The 20209-nt window shown below is 56.6% G+C and overlaps 1 protein-coding gene across 4 annotated transcripts in view; it reads left to right on the forward strand.

The window, feature by feature from the left end:
• Nucleotides 1-20209, forward strand: part of NCOA1 (nuclear receptor coactivator 1) — a 150749-nt gene that overhangs the window by 123062 nt on the left and 7478 nt on the right. For all 4 annotated transcript variants that reach the window (XM_084513956.1, XM_084513957.1, XM_084513958.1 and 1 more), the window contains exons 7-15: nt 644-823; nt 1881-1976; nt 3047-3187; nt 4033-4180; nt 4780-6139; nt 10407-10581; nt 11439-11624; nt 13995-14121; nt 17968-18136. In XM_084513956.1, coding sequence (XP_084370082.1) covers nt 644-823; nt 1881-1976; nt 3047-3187; nt 4033-4180; nt 4780-6139; nt 10407-10581; nt 11439-11624; nt 13995-14121; nt 17968-18136 — 2582 coding nt within the window. The remainder of the gene's footprint in view (nt 1-643; nt 824-1880; nt 1977-3046; nt 3188-4032; nt 4181-4779; nt 6140-10406; nt 10582-11438; nt 11625-13994; nt 14122-17967; nt 18137-20209) is intronic.

Below are 20209 nucleotides of genomic sequence, written 5' to 3' on the forward strand. Positions count from 1 at the left end.
GTCCTCCCAGGCTCTGGAAGTGTCTCAGCCACCCGGTGCCTCAGTTTCCCTGTGTATGGGATGGAGATGACAATGTCTATCAGCTGTGTGCAGAGAAATTCATTAATATCAGCGTGATGGCTCTCACGATGATGTTGTGACCTCAGTCTGGGTTCTAGGTGCTCTTACTGCCTGTCCAGGGTCATAAACTTGTTCCTTGGGTCTTTGGCAGGCTCACCAGCCATCCCATAACTGGGGTATCCCAGGCTGTGGCGCTGCTTCTCCTCCAGGCTGAATTCAGCAGAGCTTTTCCCTTCTCACCTGGAGATTTCCTCTGCAGAAAGCGGCAGCTGGCAGAAAATCCGGCCGTGGTCCCACCGACATCGCTCTCTGCTTCTTCTGCTTCCCGGTGGGGATGGGGACCGCTGCTGCCGTGCCAAGGTTTGTTGGGAAGAGGGACAACGTGCAGCCGTGCCTCAGGATCGTGATGCTTTCATATCCCCCAGCAACCTGGGGCAATGTGGGCACAGCCTGGGCTGGTGCAAACACTTCTCCGCGGTCAGGATCAGAGCTCTGAGCCGTGGCGCCTCGTCCTGGCAATATTTGTGCAGAGATGTGACGTGTAACCCCCCTTCTTCTCCTCCTTTCTCCCTCTCTGCCCCAGTAAACGGAGTTCCTTGGCCTCAAGAAGCGACGCGGCGCAACAGCCACACCTTCAGCTGCAGGATGCTGATCCGGCCGCCCGACGAGCCGGGAGCGGAGAACCAGGAGGCTCGCCAGCGCTACGAGGTGATGCAGTGCTTCACCGTGTCCCAGCCCAAGTCCTTCAAGGAGGAAGGAGAAGGTAGGGCACAGCATCCTGTACTTCCAGCCCTGGGAAGGAGGCAGGGACGAGCTGCCCCTTCAGAAATTTACTCGCTCCCCCAAAAATGGGTGGGATGATTTTGGAAGGGGCTTTGCTGAGGGATGCAGGGTGTGTGTGTGGACACTGCGGGTGCCAGCGATGCTCTGGGGGCTGCTTCCAGCTCCCTTTCCCTCTCAGCGGGTGCTGTCCAGCCAACAAAGCTTCCCTGGCTCTCCAGAAGCAGCCTCTGGTCTTGCTCAAGGAAGGAGAAATGTCATTTCATTACTAAATAAACCTCTCTGGCTGCACAACCCTCACCTGCTGAGCTTTTTCTCAGCCGGCTGAAAAGGGGAAGGTTTTGGGGTGAGCCCGAGGTGTCATCGCTCCCTAACTCATAGCAAGCGGGGTGGGTGCCCCAAAAACACCCTCCAGAGCATTCCCAGCCCCGGGAGCTGCCGAGCACCGTGCTGCCGGCCTGGTTTCAGCCAAATTTCAGGTTTCAGATCCCCGCAGGGACTTGGGCCAGGCAGGGTCACCCCAGCAGCAGCAGCAGGGCTGCTTCCTTCCTTCCTTCCACTGCTGGGGCGCGGAGCTTGAGAGCAGAGGAGCTTCCCTGCAGATGCCATAACTCTCCTTTCTGTGTACCAGCTATTATTTTCCAGCACATTAGCTGAATTAATCCACTGCGGTTTACACAGGAGATCATGACTGGAAGGAATAAATTATGGTATTTTATGACCAAATACTTTGCCTGAAGCCGACAGTTGCTGGCTTTTAGCGCTGCCTTTTATTGTACGATCCTGCCAGATCCAAAAAGCCTTTACAATTAATTTCTCCGAACACTGGGAACCTCTCTCCTCCAGCAAACTTTACAGAGTTTCGAGACAGCCTCCGTGCTTTGAAGGGCTGGAGGACTGCTCGGGGTGAACGCTTCCCGGGCAGGACGTGGCAGTCGAGCACCGCAGAGCTGTTTTAATTAAAATTCGGAGTTGCAGGCGGTGGCTGTGAGGTCTGACTTTCACGTTCCTCGTCCCTTCTCCTTCTTCTGCTTTGGCAGATTTCCAGTCATGCCTGATCTGCATCGCGAGGAGATTACCCCGGCCGGCAGCCGTCGCCCCTTCCGAATCCTTCGTGACCAAGCAAGACACCACAGGTAATGCCCGAGCTGGGGCTGTTGGAGCTCCTCCTGCCTGGCAGCGTCCTTCCCGAGCTGTCCCTGCTGCTGTCCCCACGTCGTGTCCCGAAGGATGCTCTGCTGCATCCCACCTCCTTCACCACAACGCGTCCCAGCGCTCTCCCGAGGCTTCGGGGAGGGTGCTGAAGCCTGGGAGATGCTGGGAAGTGCTGGATTTGGTGCTTTCCTCAGCCTGCCCAAGGAAAGCTGGGCTTGTGTCCCTTGGAGGCGTGTTCTGGGTGCAGGATGTAGTCCTAAAGTGGTGCTGGGCTGTAGCTCGCATTGCTGCAGGGCTCGGAGTGAGAGCGAGCTCCGTACAGCCCCAACCAGCAGGCTACTGGGAGCGGTGTGGGTGGCACTGGGACCTGGAGGTGTCCTCCTCCCCTCCTTCTGGGTTTTTGTGGCACCTCCTGTTTTTTTTTTTGGCACCTCAGCTGTTGGGATGTGTCGTACACGCAGCCCCTCTCCGCTCTTTGATACGGGGGTGCATCGAGGTTGCTGTTTGATAGGGGTAAAACAGTGATCCCCTTTCAGATTTCAGTTTGCTCTCAGCCAAATTTTGCTTTCAGCTTTACCGTAGCCATTCTGGTGACTCTTTCTGATATTTAATCATCACCGTGGACTTCCCTGCAGCCTGTGAATCCTTAAAGACTGCTTCCCAGCTCTCTGCTGCCTGTCCCATGCTGGAACACCAGCCAGCTTTGCCAGGCTGCCTGATTTTGGTCTCGACAAGAGAGAAAACAGAGCGGGCACGGCTGGGGAGGGAGGCTGGCAGGGTGCCGGGGGATTTGGGGACCTCAGGGGTGAGGGTGACTTCCCCCGGAGGTCTTGTGGATGAGGATGAGGTGTCACGTACTGGGATTCTCCTTCCCAGGGCCACGTTTCTGGCTCTGGTCCCCAGCACAGCTCCAGTGCTCAGCACCAGGGGCTCAGCCTCAAGCTCAGCTCCTACAGCAGCTCCCACCCTCTTCCACGGTCAAGCTCGTGAGGGATGCGTTCTGCAGCCCTGCTGTGCTCGAGTAACATCCCTTTTCTCTCTCCCCCCCCAGGTAAAATCATCTCCATCGACACCAGCTCCCTGAGAGCCGCCGGCAGGACGGGCTGGGAGGATTTAGTGCGGAAATGCATCTACGCTTTCTTCCAGCCCCAGGGCAGAGAGCCATCTTACGCCAAGCAGCTATTTCAAGAAGGTAACGGGCTCCTCTCCCCGGCTCTCTCCCTCTCGTGCTGAGCGGCGGTAGCTGCAGCCCGAGGCTGATGCGTGGCCCTCGCTGCTGGGGAAGGGCTTTCTGCAAAAACAAACACCGCAAGGATAAGCGCCGGGTGCCAGAGGGAGAGGGGAGACGGCTGAGCAGCGCTGGATTTGCTCCTCCAGCCGCAGAGGAGCAGAGCTGGCCCAGCAGGAGGTTCCCTCGCACCCTTCAGGAAATTACAGAACGGAGGCACATTTCCCAGGGCCAGATTTGGGTGTTAAGTCGAGCTAAATGTGATTTTTTTTTTCCCTGTGCCATATGCAAATGCCATCCCCGGTGTCTCAGCGGAAGAAGTTTATGCTTCTTCACGCTCTGTCGGCGAGGATGCTCGCAAAAAGGATGTCAGGACGGCGGGAGGTAGCACGGGCAGGTTGCCTGAGCTTCTGGAGAGGTTTCATTCAGGCAGGGCTGCAGTGGAAGCATCCTGCTGCGTACTGCACGCTGGACATGCAGTGATGGCCCCTCTTAAGCTCTGAACGCTCGAGGATGGTGCTCAGTGGGTTTAGGATGGTGTGAAAGGGTGAAAAAAGAGCTGGGAGAATAAGTGAAGCACCGTGGACTGGCCACGGGGTTATTCTGGCCTCTTTTATTCACTTGGAAGCAGCTGGGTCTAAGGGGTTAGCAAAAACACAGCATAGGTTTTGGGCTGCTGTGAAGCTGCTCTTGTCCCCGCGTTGCCCCAGGCTTTTTTTTTTTCTTCCCCCGTCCTCTTCCTGATGTTTTCGGTGGTTCTGCTCGGGTTCCTAAGGGCCTTTTGTGTCTTTTTGGGCTGTCTCCCTCAGTGATGACCCGCGGCACGGCCTTCAGCCCCTCGTACCGATTCACCCTGAGCGACGGCACGGTGCTCAGCGCCCACACCAAGTGCAAGCTCTGCTACCCCTCCAGTCCCGAAATGCAGCCCTTCATCATGGGCATCCACGTCATCGACAGGTAGGTTTATGGCCTTGGTTTGGAGCTGCGAACCCCGTAGGGGGATCCAAGCCCAAACGGCAGCACCACAGCAGGGTTTTGTTGGTGATGGGCCATTTTGCAAAGAGGCAGCGCCAGGCGTTCAGGTAGAGCTTTACAGGCACGCCTGAGATTTCTGCCTTGCCCTGGAGAACTTCGAGAAAATATTTCGGGAGGGAGAGGCTCGGAAGAACTGGCTGAGCAGGGTGAGGTGAGGCTGCGGACCTGGGCTGTGCAGGAGAGACGGGAGGAGGTCGGGGTGGAAGGGAAGGGTAGAGGAGCTCGGAGCATAGGACCTGGAGGAGGTGATGCCTGCAGGACTGAGCCGGGAGCGGCCGTGCTCCAGCCTTGTGGCACCTTTCTGGGAGGTGGTAAAGCTGCTGCCCTCCTCCCACGCTTGTTGACGTGGATCCAGGGTTTGCAAGCTGCTGCTCTCCAGGCTTCAGATCTCTGCAGAACAAAAAAAAAAAAAGAAAATAAAAAAAAAAAGGGGGTGGCAGGAACTGTCTGAGCAATAGCGAAGGTTTGAGCAAAGCCTCTTGTTGACTCTTCCTTCCCTTTTCCCCTTTTTTCTCCGCCAGGGATCACGGCATGCTGTCTCCCCAGGAGAACACTAACTCGGCGATGGCTCTGCCCCGGGTCAGCCCCTCGCTGAACCCCAGCATCTCCCCGGGGCAAGGCCTGGCCCTGCCTCCCTCCATCCCTCCCTCCAACGGCAGCATGCTGGCCACTGCCGGCAACCAGCAGCAGCCCGGCCCCGGCCTCCACAGCAGCAACTCCAGCAGCAGCCAAACCAGCTTTGGGTGTTCGCCTGGGAACCAGATCGGTGCCAACGTTGCCTTAAGCCAGGGACAAGCCGGTCCCCAGAACAGTAACCACACTTTAAACCTCAATAGCTCCCCCATGAACAGCCCAGGGATTACCCCGCCGCAGTTCATGTCTCCTAGGCACCGGGTCAGCCCGGGACTGGTACCCCGGCCCAGGGGGCCCAGCAATCCTTTTTCCCCCCCCATGCCCACCATGCACTCCCCCGTGGGCATGGCAAACAGCGGCTGCGGCGGCGCTGGCGGCGGGGGCGGCAGCGGCGGCTCCAGGTCCTTTCCCAACGCCCCCATGAACTCTATGCAGGGGCTGAACGAGGGGGCCAGCACGCCGGTGGGCTACTCCACGCCGCCCCCCGTGCTGCGACAGCTCGGCTCGCAGAGCTCCCCCGGCCGGCTCGGCATGCAGCCCATGAAAACGGAGTCGAAGGACAGCAAGGAGATCGCCTCCATCCTGAGCGAGATGATCCAGTCCGACGGCGGCGCGGGCGACGGCAAGCCGCTGGATTCCTCGGGGATGCTGCACGGCGGCGAGAGGCTCGCCGAGGGGGAGAGCAAGTGCTCGCAAGCCACCAGCCACAAGCTGGTCCAGCTGCTGGCCACCACGGCGGAGCAGCAGCTTCGGCACGCCGACGCGGACACGAGCTGCAAAGATTCGCTCGCCTGTGCCGGCGCCCCCGGCACTTTGGCCGCCGGCAACCCTCCGAGCAGCACCTGCCCCTCCTCGCATAGCTCGCTGACCGAGCGGCACAAGATTTTGCATAGACTCCTTCAGGAGGGCAGCCCTTCGGACATTACCACCCTGGCCATGGAGCACGAGAAAAAGGACAGCGTCCCCAACCCCGCCACCACCCCCACGGCTCAGAGCCAGCTCCCGGGCAACCCAGAAATCAAGCTGGAGCCGGAGGCGCTGAAGAAAAAAGATGTCAAGGATCACCAGCTCCTGCGCTACCTGCTCGACAAGGACGAGAAGGAGCTCGCCGCCGCCCCGGCCCTCAGCCTGGACGACGTGAAGGTGAAGGTGGAGAAGACGGAGCAGATGGAGCCCTGCAACACCACCCCGGTGCCGCTGGCCAAGCCTCCGGCTGCAGAGGAGGTGAAGCTGGAGTCCCAGGGCCAGGTGAGTCCGTGCTGGTGAGATAGATGCTCGCCGTCAGCATCCTCACAGCTTTTGGGGTCAGCGCTGCCAAAAAGTCTTTTTTTTTTGGTGTTTTGCCCCACTGCGCCCCCAGCAAGAAGGCGTGGGTGAGGTGTCACCCTCTCCAGCGGTGCCACCTCCTCCAGCGCCGGTGCCGTGCCCTGTGGTCTGGGTGCTTCACATTTTGGCAACCCCGACCTTCGAGGCAATGGCGAGGGAGGAGGGAAGAGGCTTCGGCGAGGTGTATAAAAAGGAGAAAGAACCGGTGCTCCTTGCTGCAGGTGGTGGGCCTGAATGGAGAGGAGGCCATGTGTGCCTTGCCAAGTGAAAGGCTTCTTAATTCTGCATCTCTGGGCACATTCAGGGCTCGCGTCCCTGGGAATTTTCAATCTGTTGCCCTCTTGTTGGCTGAGATTAGCAATTATACGGGCCTTTTAGTTATCCTAAAAGTATTATTAAATTGAATAATCCAGCGACAGATCTCTGCAATAGAGATTTGAGCGTATAAATATTCATTACATGCGGCTCTGAATGGGAGAGATTTCTTATTTTTGAAAGCCGGGGGAGATGGTAACATGGATAAGGCTGCTTAATCCTTTTTAAGCGACGAGAACAGAGAGGCTGACATTCGGAGCCAGGCTGATAGCCTGCTCACCGACTGTGTCAAATAAGGCTGCCGAGGTACAGAACGAAGAGCCTGGAATGGTAAGCACACGACACGGCTCTTAATAAGGTCAAGGGCCTTATTATATTATACATATTATGGATATTATGTTATTCATATTATATTATTTATATTATTATATTATATATCATACTTATCATTATTATATATCACATATCACATACCACACATCACATATCACACATCACACATCACATATCACATATCCTATATCCAATATCCTATATCACATATCACATATCCTATATCCTATATCCTATATCCTTTATCCTATATCCTTTATCCTATATTTGCTTCGCCGGGGAGCTGCGGTCAGCGATGCTGCAGGCAAATGGGAATCTCCCCTGTTATCTCTTCCTCACCCTGCTCTCCTGGTGGCATCCGCTCGCAGGACACCCCAGTCCCGTCCCCCCTCATCGTCTCCCTTTTGGGAGCTGTCATCTAGACGGGTGCAGTTTGCCTCTGAAGACCCAAGTCGAGATGTGTTATCCAGCCTCTGCCATCCACTTTTGGGATGCTGCTGTAGGGTTGGGAGCAGCACAGGGCTGCACCGTGCCCGCTGCGGGGCTCCAGAAAGCAGAAAAGGGCTTGGGCTCGGAGGACTTGGAGCCTGGCCGTGTTTGTAAGCCCCTCTTCTCCGCTTTTGGAAGCGAGCTGGCGTTTTTGGACCCGTTCGTGGCTTTTCCTTTCCAAGCATCTCTCCCCAAACAGCTGGAGAATGTCAGGGCTTGTACGTCGGACCGTAACGAGCGCTTCCAAAGAGTTAATAAACGAGGCTGGAGAGGGTTTGTGGAGTCTTAAAGCGCGTGTTCGAAGGAGTGAACAACCCTTAAACTGCTCAGCATCTGAGCGCAGGGTTCAGCCTCCACATGGTTTCTGTTAGTTAGATGGCCTGGGCGAGGCGTGGGGAGGGGGAGCTGCCATTTCAGATAAAATCTAGCACTTCCCTGGGATTTTTGTTTTCCTGTCTGCATTGAAATAGCAATTAGGAACGACATGACGGTGAGGCACACTCCGCAGCCTGCCGCCGGCCTCCTGGCAATTATTTCTTCTCCGGATTTATCCTCTGGAAACGCCACGAGTTAGCTGGGAGCCACCTGTTCTGGGAGTGAGAGCGAGAAGTGGTTGAGCAGGGCTCGTTGCTAGTAGGAATTTCAAGAGTTAAAAAAAAATACAGAAGAAAAGACAAGGGATTAGAAAGTCTCTCAGTCCTTTTGCTCGAAGGCATGAGCTGAACTCCAGGTAGGTTTAGAGGAAATTTTACCTGCAGGTCAGCTTGCCCCTTCCACCTGCCCTCTGCACCATGCCTGGGAGCACTCAGCTCCTCCACCCGGCGTGCACCGAGCTGGGGCTGGCCTTAGCCAAAAACCAAACCAAAAGATTTATCTTTTTCACTTGTTTTTTTGCTTTCTGAATCTTTGCATTTCTCCAAAAGGAAAAAAAAAAAAAAAAAAAGGAGGCACGATAACAACAGTCAGAGATCCTCACGGAAATCGGTGCCTCCTGGCACGGGGGCTTTGCAGAAAATTCCAATTAGCTGAAGCTTGCGATAAAGTCGTGGGATTGGAAATGAGGATCCTGACCTTGACGGATTTCTGATCGGATCCTGCCTCGTAATCATTTCTGGGAAGACGACCTCGCTCCTTTTGCTGTGAGGCACCCCGTGCACCTCCAGGATCGCTTCCCGGGCTCATAGGGATGAGGATGAGGATGCTCAGGGATGCTCAGGGATGCTCCGTTCTGTTTGCAGCTCGCTCCATACCAGGTCTCCCAGCCAGCCAACACTCTGCTTTATGCCTTTTTCTCCTCCATGTGCCTTTTTCCCCAGCCTTTTGCTCACCCTTCTTGCTGCACGAATAACCTCATGCCCAGCCTGATGCCTCACCGAGTTGCAAACTTGAGGAACTCCACCAGAAAATAGGGTTTATCATGAAAACCCCATCTCAAACCCAAGCACAGCTCTGCTTGGGTTCGGGAGGGATGGAGCTGGGTGCCACGGGGCGCAGCGTCACCTGCAGCTTTGCTCTTGGCAAAACGAGGCAAAAGAAGGTAATTTAGTGGATTTTCCTTCATGGGAAACATGCAGGCGTGTCTCAATGCCTTTCTCTGGCGGGTTTCTACCCGACAACACTTCGGTGTCACCCCTTGGCTCAGTGCTTGAGAAACCACTGAGTTTTTTTTGTGTGCCCTTCCTCAGAAAGGGGAAGGGAAGCAGGAGCTAATGCAGGCAGACAGAGCTGTCGGCCGCAGTTTTTCTCGCTGCTCTTGAACAAATCTGGAGAGGAGCCTTCGGAGCTGGGCCCGTGGAGAGCGATAACCTTGAACCCGCGCCGGGGAGCCGCGGCAGAGCTTCGTCTCCACCAGCCCCTGCCCGTGGAGGACCCTCCTGGCTTTTGTTTTCCATCCTTTTTTTGCAGCTGCCATGGCAGTTGCAACCCACGCGGGCTGTTTTAGGGCCGGGTTAAACCACGAGCAAGTAGGATTTGGGAAGGAAGCTCCCGTCGGTGAGGTTTTGCAGGAGGACCTTGGAAAACGGCTCCGTGAGCTTGGGGAGGGCGAAGGGATCCCAGGGCCAGATCATGGCCTCACCACAGGCTGTGCTGGGAAGCACGCTGGTGTTTTGCACCCCTCAGCTTTTAGGAAATCAGCTGCTCTTTGTCCTGGGCACGGGCTGTCAGCCCCAGCCTCCCATCTCAGGGGACACGGGGACAAATTTTTCCGTCTTCTTCCCACGGGAGCCTCAGGTCTGGTATCAAATGCAGAGGTTTTTCCAGGGCTTTCGAGGTGTCTCTTCATTACAACATGTTAATGGCCAACCTTTCTGAAGGGTGGCTCTTCAGGAAATGATCCATACCCTTAGATTTTCAAATACCTGACTCCCCTTGAGCCATTTTTTCCTTTTAGCTCATTTATCTCGGCCCCTGTAATCCCAACCTGCTGCTTCACGGCGCCACCAGTGCATCCTGCGGTGCAAATCCCTTTCCCTTCCCCATTTATTCGAGTCCCCGGGCTAAACATCCCCTCGGCCACTCCCAGGGATGAAGGAGGCAGGAGAAGCCGTGTGATATTTCGATATTTCACTATTTCACCAGCCCACTGACGATAATTACCTGCCCGAGGCGGGCGCAGCTTTGGGCAGTGGTTCCGGAAAGCCACTTCTGCTTTTTGGGCCATTTTTTTTATTATTATCATTTCAGCGTAAGCATACGGGTATTAACAAAGCAAATGAGCTCCAGTTTTAAATTGCTGCTGGTTAAATACGGCCCTCTCACGCTGCTGGGGCAATTAATAATTGTGCTAATTGCAGCGTGGGCTCCTCGGGAAGCTGCAGCCGTAGGTGGTGGGGCACGAGGGGGACAATCCTTGTCCCCAGGCTCCGTGTCCTGCTCGCCAAGCAATATTGGGACATCCGAGGCCCTCGATACTCATCATTTTTGAAAATAAAGGGCTTTGCTTGGGGCTGGGGGGCAGCGTTTTGGAGCTGTGCGCGTGCGGAAGCAGAGCTCAGTCTGGCTAACGGATGATGGCAGGTTTGCTCACCGACCTGTGCTCTTCTTTCCTCAGTTTGCTGCCGAGCTGGAGCAGCTGGACCAGCTCCTGCCGTCGCTGGAGAAGGCAGCCCAGCTGCCGGGCTTGTGCGGGCCGGAGAGGAGCGAGAGCGGCGTGGCCGTCAAACCCGAAATGCTGACGGCCCCCCTGCAGCCCAGCGCCGCCGCCAGAGCCCCCGCCGGACTCAACCGTAGGTGTCCACGGGGCAAATCCACGGCTCGTCCCCAAACCAGGTCCCTGGGGTGGGAGCAGACGTGAGCTGCAGGCACCCAGGGGTGCTGGCATCCCATTCCTGGTGTCAGGGATGCTCAGGGATCTGGGTTTTCCCCCAAAAAAGCGTTAGATGTAAGAGGGTAGGGATAAAGCAGAGGTGTGCCTGGTTTCACGGGCTGAATACGCCCAGGTGTAGCATCAGGGACAGCACAAATAGGTTAAAAGAAAACAAAAATCCATCATTTTTCTCCAAAGCAAGCAGTTTGACCCCCAGGAATGAGGATTTACCTCCTGAAGGAGCCCACAAGCAAATCAGAAAAATTGGGTGTCCTGTAGGAGAAACACACGTGAGGCCCGTGGCGGTGGCTCCCTGCTGTCCCCATGCCCGTGCCGGGGCTGTAACAGGCACAGTTACCTCCAGCAAATGGGAAAAGCGAGATTTTACCAAAAAGAGCACAAATTGACCTGTAAAACTGCACCCAGCAGCCTCGCAGCCATCGCGGTGCTGTCGGTTGGAGCTCCCAAATTCCCAAACCTCTTTTTGTATATATTTTAGATGCCAGCCCTGTCCCCCCCGCCTTCCACCCATCTGGTTTATAAATATTTTTTTTTAATTCCAGCTGATTATGGTTATTTTTTATACCCAGTTGCTTATTTCTCACTGGAGCTGCTTTTTTTTTGAGCAGTTTTTCGGGTCCCAGCCCGTGTCCCCCTTCCCGATAGGACCCCGAATCCCTCGAGCGCCGCGCGATGCTGCACCGAGCCCTCGGGCTGAGCCGTCTCGTGACTTTATTTCTTCCTTTGTTCGTTTATTTATTTTTCCTGCTTCCCCAGCTCTGAGCAGCGGGCAGGGCGTGCAGCCTGCCCGGGCTCCCTTCGAGTTCTGCGACCCTCTGGAGCCGGCTCAGCTCAGACCCGTGGCTTTCCCTGCCACCAACGGCAGCAGCCCGCGGCCCCGCGCGCCGGCCGAGCAGGGCAGGGGCACAGTGACGGGACCAAACCCCTTCCCTCCCGACACAGGTACGTGCTGCCACAAATATCCACTCGTCTCTACCACCCTCAGGTCGTGCTGAGGCTTTCTGGCAGAAAAAGCAAGGCAAAATGTGTTAAAGCACTCAAATTGGGGAGCTTTTTGGGGCAAGGTCACCCCAACACAAACAGGAAAGCCACGGAGCAGTGGTGCTGCTCAGCGGGTGGGTGCTGCTTGTTCTTTTCTCCCTTTTTCCATCGTTATCTCAGACAGAGGAATGACTTTTCTTCCCATACCGGGCCCGCAGAGGCAGGCAGAGGGAACGGCTTTTCTTGCCAGAGCCTCTTGGCCAGGGTTGGGGTTGATTTCCTCGAACCCTGGAGCTCCTGAACTGCTTTTGGGGACACGGAGGAAGGTGACAGGGTGCGGTGAGCGGGTCCTGCTCCTGCCCAGCAGCTCAGCCGAGCAGGTAGGAGGGCTGCAGGAGCAGCAGTGCTGAAATGGCAAAATGCCACCCACCTCCCTCTGCCCCCTTCCTGCAGCCCTGTGGGGTTTTGGGTGCTGCTTCCCTGCTCTCCTCGCTGCATCGAGCGGTGCTAAATGGGACCTGCAGGAGGAACCTCGCAGAAACCCGATGGCCCAGCTCTTCTTTTCCCACAATTGTGCAAGCCACAGCGTGTGCAGGAGCACACCAGCCCCAAATCTTTGCTTTGCTCTATTCCCATGCCCCCTTTTTTTTTTTTACATCCAAGTTTTCCTCCTCCAACAAATCCCCTCCAGGAGAGGCAGCAGCCAGAGCTGCGCTCAGGGTCTGCAGAGGCTGCAGCTTTTTCCTCCTCTCAAACTGTGTTCCTTCCCATTTTTTTGATGCTGCCCCTTTCTTTCCTCGATGATCCCAGCCCGCTGAGCTGCTCAGCCCTACAATTTTCCTCCCCATTCAGCACGGTGCCCAGCACCAGCCCTGCACGGCTCCCATCCCAGCTTTGCCTTCCCCCTGCTCGAGGCCAACGCACGGCTGCGGGATGACACCCAAATTTCGGGACTGCGTGCGAGCAGCCGGGGCCTGATGTTCTGCTGGGGAAAAAAACTGCAGTTTTCAGCAAAAAATCCCAAACGGGGAACTGTTGTCAGGCGAGCAGGGAAGGGTTGGAGCAACTGCACCGCGGCTGCGCCGAGCCGGCCCCGCTGGAGCTGCTGCTGCCACTGCTTTTAGCTGCCTGTTGCCAAGCAACCTTAAGGCTTTTTTTTTAAGACATTTGGAGAAGTAAAGGAGCGCCGCCGTGCCGGATGGAGCTCTCCACGTTTCCAGCCCAGAGAGCGGGCTCGGGGCTCTTGGTTTTGGAAATAAAGCCCCCAGCCCAGGCTCGGCCCCTGCCTGGACCAGGCTGGGCTCGGGGTTTCTCTCCCATTCCTTTGGGGAAGCTCTGCCGGTGCCACCTTGCCAAATTCGGGGCTTTTGGCATGGGCTTGGCCACCTGTGGCATATTCCAGAACTGGATTTTTCCCCCGTTTCCATCTGCGTGGAGCCCCGTGGCCAGCTGAGCCAGGACGCCGTTTGATCCTCAGTCCCAATTCCTATTTCGAAGGGGATGATGTCAGGTCTCCAGCTGCATAAATCTCCCTGTCCTGGGCTCGGGCTCCAAGTTCTGCTGAATTTAATCTAATTGCGTTGGCTCCTTGCCCTGCACAAATTCACTTTTCTCCAAAATAGAGTCAGAAGATGCCGGTGGGTGTGGGCTGCTTCACCCCAAATCCCCGATAGCAACCACCGGCCTTCAGGAACGAGCCCTCTGGCTTGGACTAGATTATGAAAACCTTGCTGGAAATGTTCTGAAAAGAGAAACTTGGATGGGGTGAACATTTCCAGAGCTGGACAGGGTCTTTGGGGTCTGGTGTGTGCCCAGCAGCCGCGTGGGTGCTCACCCTCTCGGCAGAGACCGTCACAAATCCCCGGCTGGAAGCTGTAGGAGCTCCGACAGGGGACTCCTGCCCCAAGGCACGATGCTTTGGGGTCTTGTCACGCATTACCCAAGCCATGTGACTTCGTGTCTCTGCTTCCTGACAGCTCCTGTCACTCCTTTTAAAGCCCTAAGCCCTCTTTTCCCCTCTTTTATCATTTTTTCCATGCCGGCGAAACGATAAAGCCCCCGTGTCATCCCTGACCCGTTACAGTGCAATCAGCAGACGTGAGCTGCATCAATTTTCGTAGTCCCAAAGCTGAGTTTGGGGTGCTGGGGTGGGTCGTGGTGCTCAGCAGTGTGGTGCTCAGTCCCTGCAGGACCTCACCTCGCCAGCATTTTCACCCCAGCAGGTCCGAGCACGGATGGCATCTCTCTGCGCCCCCTTCCAGCCGTGCCCGAGCCCTCCCCAGCACCCTACCCCTAACCCTAACCCTCCCCAACTTTTGCTTCTCCCCCCAGGAATGTCTGAGCTGGAGATGGGGGTGCCGGATCACCAGTTTGGACAGCCGGGCATGGGGGAGCAGCTCCCGTGGACGGAGAGCAGCATGGCACCCATGAATCGAGGCGCGCTGAGTAAACCCGATGAGTAAGTACCGCACCTCGGGGGGCTTCCTGAGCTCTGGCAGGACACTGGGATGCTCTGGGGATAGCTGGGATCAATAATTGGGATGGGTCCTAGCTTTGATGAGGGTTTGGAAACCCAGCAAGCACAGGCTGGGAGGTGCTGGGGCTGAGGGAAGTGCAGGATCTGTTTTTTCTCGTGGGATACCCGTGTCAGCAGACACAGACGGTGAGACATCCACGCTGTCTGGACCCAGATAATCCCAAATATCCACGCTGCAAGTCCCCACCGGCCACTCTGGATTAACATTCGCCAGCATCCTTCCTTGCTGGGGTCAGCGGTGGCACCTGGAGAGCCACGGGATGGTTTTGTGGTTTCACCTGGCTTTGCATTCCCACGTGCTTGGCTTCAGCTGAAATAATTACAGGGGTCAAACAACCCCCTGCAGACCTCTGACCACCTTTTGGGGTCATCATCTGCCCGATGTGCAGCCTCACTCCTTGGTAGGAATGGATGCAGGACACTGCAGGTCAGTTATTTGGGGACGGGAGGCCAGGAGAGTGCTGTAGGTTGGTTATTTTGGGGACAAGAGGCCAGTAGGGTGGGGAGCCCTGCTGATGGAGCTCCGTGCTTGCTGCCCTGCCACGCAGGGGGCACCTCGAGGTGCTCTCCAAGCCCTCAGCACTGGCAGCAGCACTTTAGAAGGCGAGGATCCTCTTGCCCAAACCCATCCGTGGTTTGTGGAGAGGCAAAACTTGCTCTGCTAATTAAGCAGATGAACCACGAAGTTCCAGCCACGAAGAGGGCGCGTGTCAGAGCTGCCTCTGAGCAAGGCAGGAGCCAAAAATCTTCTTCTAGGGGCTAAATCCGGATGAATTTCGAAAACCTCATCATTCAGCCCAAGGAGAGGGTCGCCTGAGTGGGCTCTGCTGAAGTTCTGCTCGAACAGCTCGGCTTCTCCTTGCTGGATTGAGATGGGAGAGCAAATAAATCCCCGTTTAATCGAGGAGCAGCGTTTCCATCAGCCCCAGCCCTTGCTGCGAGGAAGCAGCTCCCCTTTTAAACCCTGGTGCTGCCATCACTTCGTCACCAGCTCGAGATCCAGGGGGCAGATCTGACGAAGGGCAGAGCGGTTACGAGGATCAACCTTGGTTTTAAGCTCCCTGAAAGCTCCCGAAAACGCTGCTCTACTTGCTCGATCGGGCACAAATGACCTTCCCTTACTCAGCAGCCTCGCGCTCCAAGCACTGAGTCAGGCAGCCGTGCTGGAGTCATTTGTTTCTCCCCAAGCCAGCACAGCTGCGAGGAAGGGAGCTGGATTTTCTCCTGGCTCGAGCAGCAGCAGCAGGATTACGAATTGAGTCAAAGAGCAGGGCCCAGGCTGCTGTCAAGGGCTCGGGACGGGCACGGTAAGGTCACACCTCTGGCAAGGTGCAGGGGCAGCAGATCTTGCACGGTCCCTGGGTGTGCAGAGTGGTTTGGATGGCACCAAAAGGTGCTTTGCTGGTGTTTTGCAAGTTCCTGCTTGCTTTTCTCAACCTTGAGGGGGTAGGAGGCAAGCAAAAAGATGCTTGCAGGGCTGGCTGATGCTCGATGGGGCTTTTTATGGCTCCGTCAGGTCTGTGCTGAAAAGCCCCCAGCAGCAAAACCGAGCTCCCAGCGTGGTGGGAGCCACCAGTAAAGCCAGGACACAAACTGGGACCACGATCTGACAGCAGGACGGGAGGTGGAGAGGGCTGGTTGTGGTGCTGAGCCCCCGTCCCTCCCCGAATTACGTCTCCAGGGGGACCTGGCTGCGATCTGCACGCTCCCATCTCGCGGCGTGAGCTGCAAAAACCCAGCTTGGACTCGAGCTGAGGGCAGAGGCGCCCCCAAGGAAAAGCCTCCTGGCTGAGTTTTGCACTAACGACGTGCACCAGAGGTGTTACACTAATAAATATTCGCTAACGAACTTCACTCGGGCTCCAGCTGAGAGGTGCCCACGGTCCAAGCAGCTGCTGGGTCCCGGGAGGAGACCCCAGCCAGAGCAAGCAGATTTTACAGGGTTGGGAAATGAATTTAAGCTGTGACAAAGCTGCCACATGTGTGTGTGTGTGTCCCCAGGCTGCCAGCTCTCTGCTGGCCTCCTCGTTTTCTCTTCAAGTGGCCCTGTCAAGGCTCAAGGGGTGAAAATTGCCTCCCTTCATGGTGCTACCAGCAGAGATTTCGCCTTGGGGTGAGGAGTTTTTCCAGCGGCGAGCTCCGTCTCAGCTGGAGCCTTGTTCAGCAAGCTGCTGGTGCCCAAATCTCCTGCCTGGCCACGGGGAGCCTCCTCTCCAAGCTCTCCCGTTCCCCAAATCCTCCGGATTTTCGCTTCTCGAGCAGGCAGGACAACCACATCCCCTCTGCTGTGCTCGTGTCGCCGGTGGAAGCGGGGCAGTTGCGCCGTGGAGCGGCTCCAAGGCTCCTTGAACCACGTCCAGGTCTCTCCAGGCTGCTCTCACGCACTCCTCTCATCCTCCCGAGGTGGCCAGGGCACGTGCAGGAGGCAGGAGACCTTTTGGAGCAGCTTTTGTGCCACGGGAGGTGTTTTTGGGGACCTCAGGCAGCGTTTGCCGAGCAGCCCAATTCCTCAGCACGGGGCTGAGCTGCGCGGACGAGTCGGGCACCCAACGTTGGGTGCAGAATCAGATTTTCACCCTGAAAAAAAGAAGCCAGGTGGATAAAAAACCTCGAAGCACGAAACAAAAAGGACTTTGGTCACCTGCTTGGGGGGCACCTGAAGCCCACCGAGCCTGGTGCTGGAGGAGAGGGCGCTGCTGTGGGGTTGGGCTGCAGAGCAGGACCTCTCGGCGGTTTATTTGCTCCCTACAAGTTGTGGCATCCCGTGATTTCTTTACAAACCATCTGCCATCTGTGCAGAGCTCTAGCATGAGCCGAAGAGATGTCGCCAACCCGAATTTAGCCTGTTAACGTGGAGAAAACAAGTTTGTCCTCCCTTTTTCTCTGCAGGAGCGATGCGTTCGGGCACCGAGCTGCGTTCTTGGGCCTTGGGGCTTCGGGGCTCGGTTTGACACGGAGCAGCACCCGGCAGGGACCTCGGCTGCAGGGCACGAGCCCCACTTTTCACCTCCCTGCCTCCCTCTCTGCGATTTCAGAAATCCCAGCTCCGAGTATTTTCTTTCCCCCCGGCTTAAGCTGCGTGTGTTGGCGGCAGCGCTCTCGGTCAGGTTGGCTCCAGTTCCTTACTGTACATCTGGTCCTCATCTGGAGCTAAAAGGATCAACATGTCTGCTGCTTGGGAACCGCTGGCATGTTCGAGCCCTCTCCTTTTGTGCCTCTCCGCGAGCGTGATGTGCCACGGCTCCCTTCATTGTGTCAGCCCCGGCGAATCCGATCGGCTCCAATTAGTCACGTCATTGGAATGTCTCTCATTACATATTAATCTTATTCCCAAAGAATATCCAGCGAGCCTGTCAGAGATGTTATTTATTTTTATTTTTATTTTATTTTATTATTTTTTTTTTTTTGCAGCTGAAAGGTTCCCTTCGCCTTCAGCTGCTTCGCTCCCAGCTGTCCCAGCGCCTCCCCAGCCTCCCCGTTTTCGTGCCTGCACAAGTTTTTTTTTTGCCCTGCCCAAAGCTCCCGCGGAGCAAAAAGCGCAAAGTTGCACTCCAGAACCCCCCCAAAAACCCCGTCCTGGCTTCGTTCCTCGGAGGATTTGGTGCTGGCAAGCAGCTCGTGGTGCTGTGCGGGGTGGGAAGCCAGCAGCACCCGGCGGAGCAAACCCCGCGCCCGGGGGGGCTCAGCGCCGCTCGGGTTTGGCAGGGCTCAGCCCCGTCACCTCTTGGCCAACGTTGACGTGTCCCCTTTGGCTTCTTGTCCCCGCAGCCCCTGCATCACCTCGCAGCTGGACGAGCTCCTGTGTCCTCCCACCACGCCGGAGGGCCGCAACGACGAGAAAGCCCTGCTCGAGCAGCTCGTCTCCTTCCTGAGCGGCAAAGACGAGACGGAGCTGGCCGAGCTGGACCGAGCCCTTGGCATCGACAAACTGGTGCAGGTAGAAGGGGGAGAAAAAGGGGTTGGGGCCGCTGGGGCAGGGCGGAGGGGGGCCAACATGAGGGCGAAGGAAGATTTCCAGCATCTGCCAACGGGAGGCCAGATGTGAGCGGGAACATCAGATCGGGAGAGGACACCCGATCCGCTGCCATTCCGCTGGAAACGTTGGAAAGCAGCCCCGTGAAACCCAATAGCCCGTTCTGGGCTTTATTTTTTTTTTAAATGGAGTCTCCCCCCGTGAGAAAAGCCAGCCTGAAGGCTGCCATCCCCTCACGGCTCATGTGTCGGGGTGTGTGGGGAGAGCTGGCGGGGCCGTCCCCCTTCCCCGCCGCGCTCGGGGGATGATTTGGAGGAGCCTTCCAGCTGGACTCCCTCCCCCCCACGGGCAAGAGATTCCTTCAGCCTTAATTGAGCTGCCTAATAATATATCTAATGGCCTGGCTGGTATGAAACCCTGCGGCCGAGATTGGCTTACACTGCAGCTGCCCCTCTGCCTCGGATTTAACCGCAGGAACCAACGCCGGTTTTGCCGCGCTGTCGCCAGCGGCGTTTTGGGACGGTGCCGTGGCCCCCGTGGCGTCTGAAGGAGCAAGATTTTCCTCAAAAATAGGGCACGGCACGGGGAGAAGCCTGCCTGTAGGAAGAACAGCAAGGGAGGTGGAAGATGGGACGGATGGCTCGGGGTTTTTTGTAGAGCGGGCTCTTTTTCCACGCCGCGTCGTGCTCGCACGCGCCCTTTCTCCAAAACAACCGCCCCAACCTGTGCCCTAAAAAAGAAACCCTCTGCGAGCAGATCCCTCCTGGTGCTCTGGGCCTCCTCCTCCACTGCTGAAGCTCACGGACATCCCAGGAGGTGGCACGTCCCCTTTTTCTGAGGGACCTGGGGGACCCACCAATGATTCCCGAGCCAAGCATTTATTTGCCTTCCAAAACCAGGTCTCTTTTCTCACACCATGCATCCGAAATCAACAAGTGCCTTTTTTTTTTCCCTACAAATGCACTCAGGGGTAGGGAGTTCGGCCCCTCTGGTCCTACCAGAGATGTTCTTGCCAAAGCTGGGTGTTTGCACGGGGCTGGATTTGAGATATCCCCAAACATCTCCCGGCCGAGGAGCACCTGGCTGGGAGGATTGTCTCATGTTTGGAACCGGCCCCGGCTTTGCTCCCGTCCAGGGATCATTTCATTAATGCGAACCTTGGGCTTTTTCCACGGCTTTGGGTGAACCTCAGAAATATTTGAAGTAGCTGCGTGCAAGATTTCCTTTCGGTACACGTTCAGAGAAGCAGCGGCATCATTGTGCAGGAAGAAAACGCGCTGATAGCTCCCCTCCAGGAGATGTTGGTGGCAGGTGGGAGTTCACATCCCACAGGGGACAGCTCAGGGATCTACTCCGACTTCAATTTTTTTGCTTTTTAGGCCCAAATATTTCAGGCTGGCTCTGAGGGCCAAGCGCAGCTGCCTCGAGCCGCGGGCTGGGCTCCAGCAGAGCGGTGCTGGCACCCACGGGCAGGCACATGGTGGCCCTGGGGACAATTTGCCACGTCCCGGGACACGGGTGGCTTCTCTCACCTTTCCTGAGCCCCCTCCTGTGCCCGGTCCCCCCAACATCTCCTTGTTACTGGAGACGTGGTGAGAGGAGGTGCCGGAGGTGTCTGCGCCCTGTTTAATTAGGAGGTGGCCACAAGCAAGGGAATTTTGGGGAGAAAAGAGTGAAAAAGGCTCGTTTTGGCAAGCCTGGCTTTGGGGCTGCTGTTTTAGGACCTAAAATCCAGTCCTTGAACCATGCAAATTCCATCTGAATTTCTGGGAGGGAGAGAAAACCAAACCATTTCCCGTGCTCAGGTCGATCTCCGAGCAGGGTGCGATGCTGTTTGGGCCCTGAGCCCACCCGAAAAGCCTTTTCTGGGGTCTCTGCTCCAAAGCAAGACGAATTAAATCCCTCCCATCCCTCTGAGGTTTGCAGAGCCCTGGGGAGCGGGCATTTGGGGCAGCCCTGGGGGTAGCACTAGCCCTGCGGCAGCCTGCCCGGGCAGAGCAGCATCTTTTCGGGCGCTTGGCTGGGGCCATCCCCTAC

The sequence above is a fragment of the Aythya ferina genome (assembly GCF_964211825.1).
Source record: "Aythya ferina genome assembly, chromosome: 3".
Classification (NCBI taxonomy): Eukaryota; Metazoa; Chordata; class Aves; order Anseriformes; family Anatidae; genus Aythya; species Aythya ferina.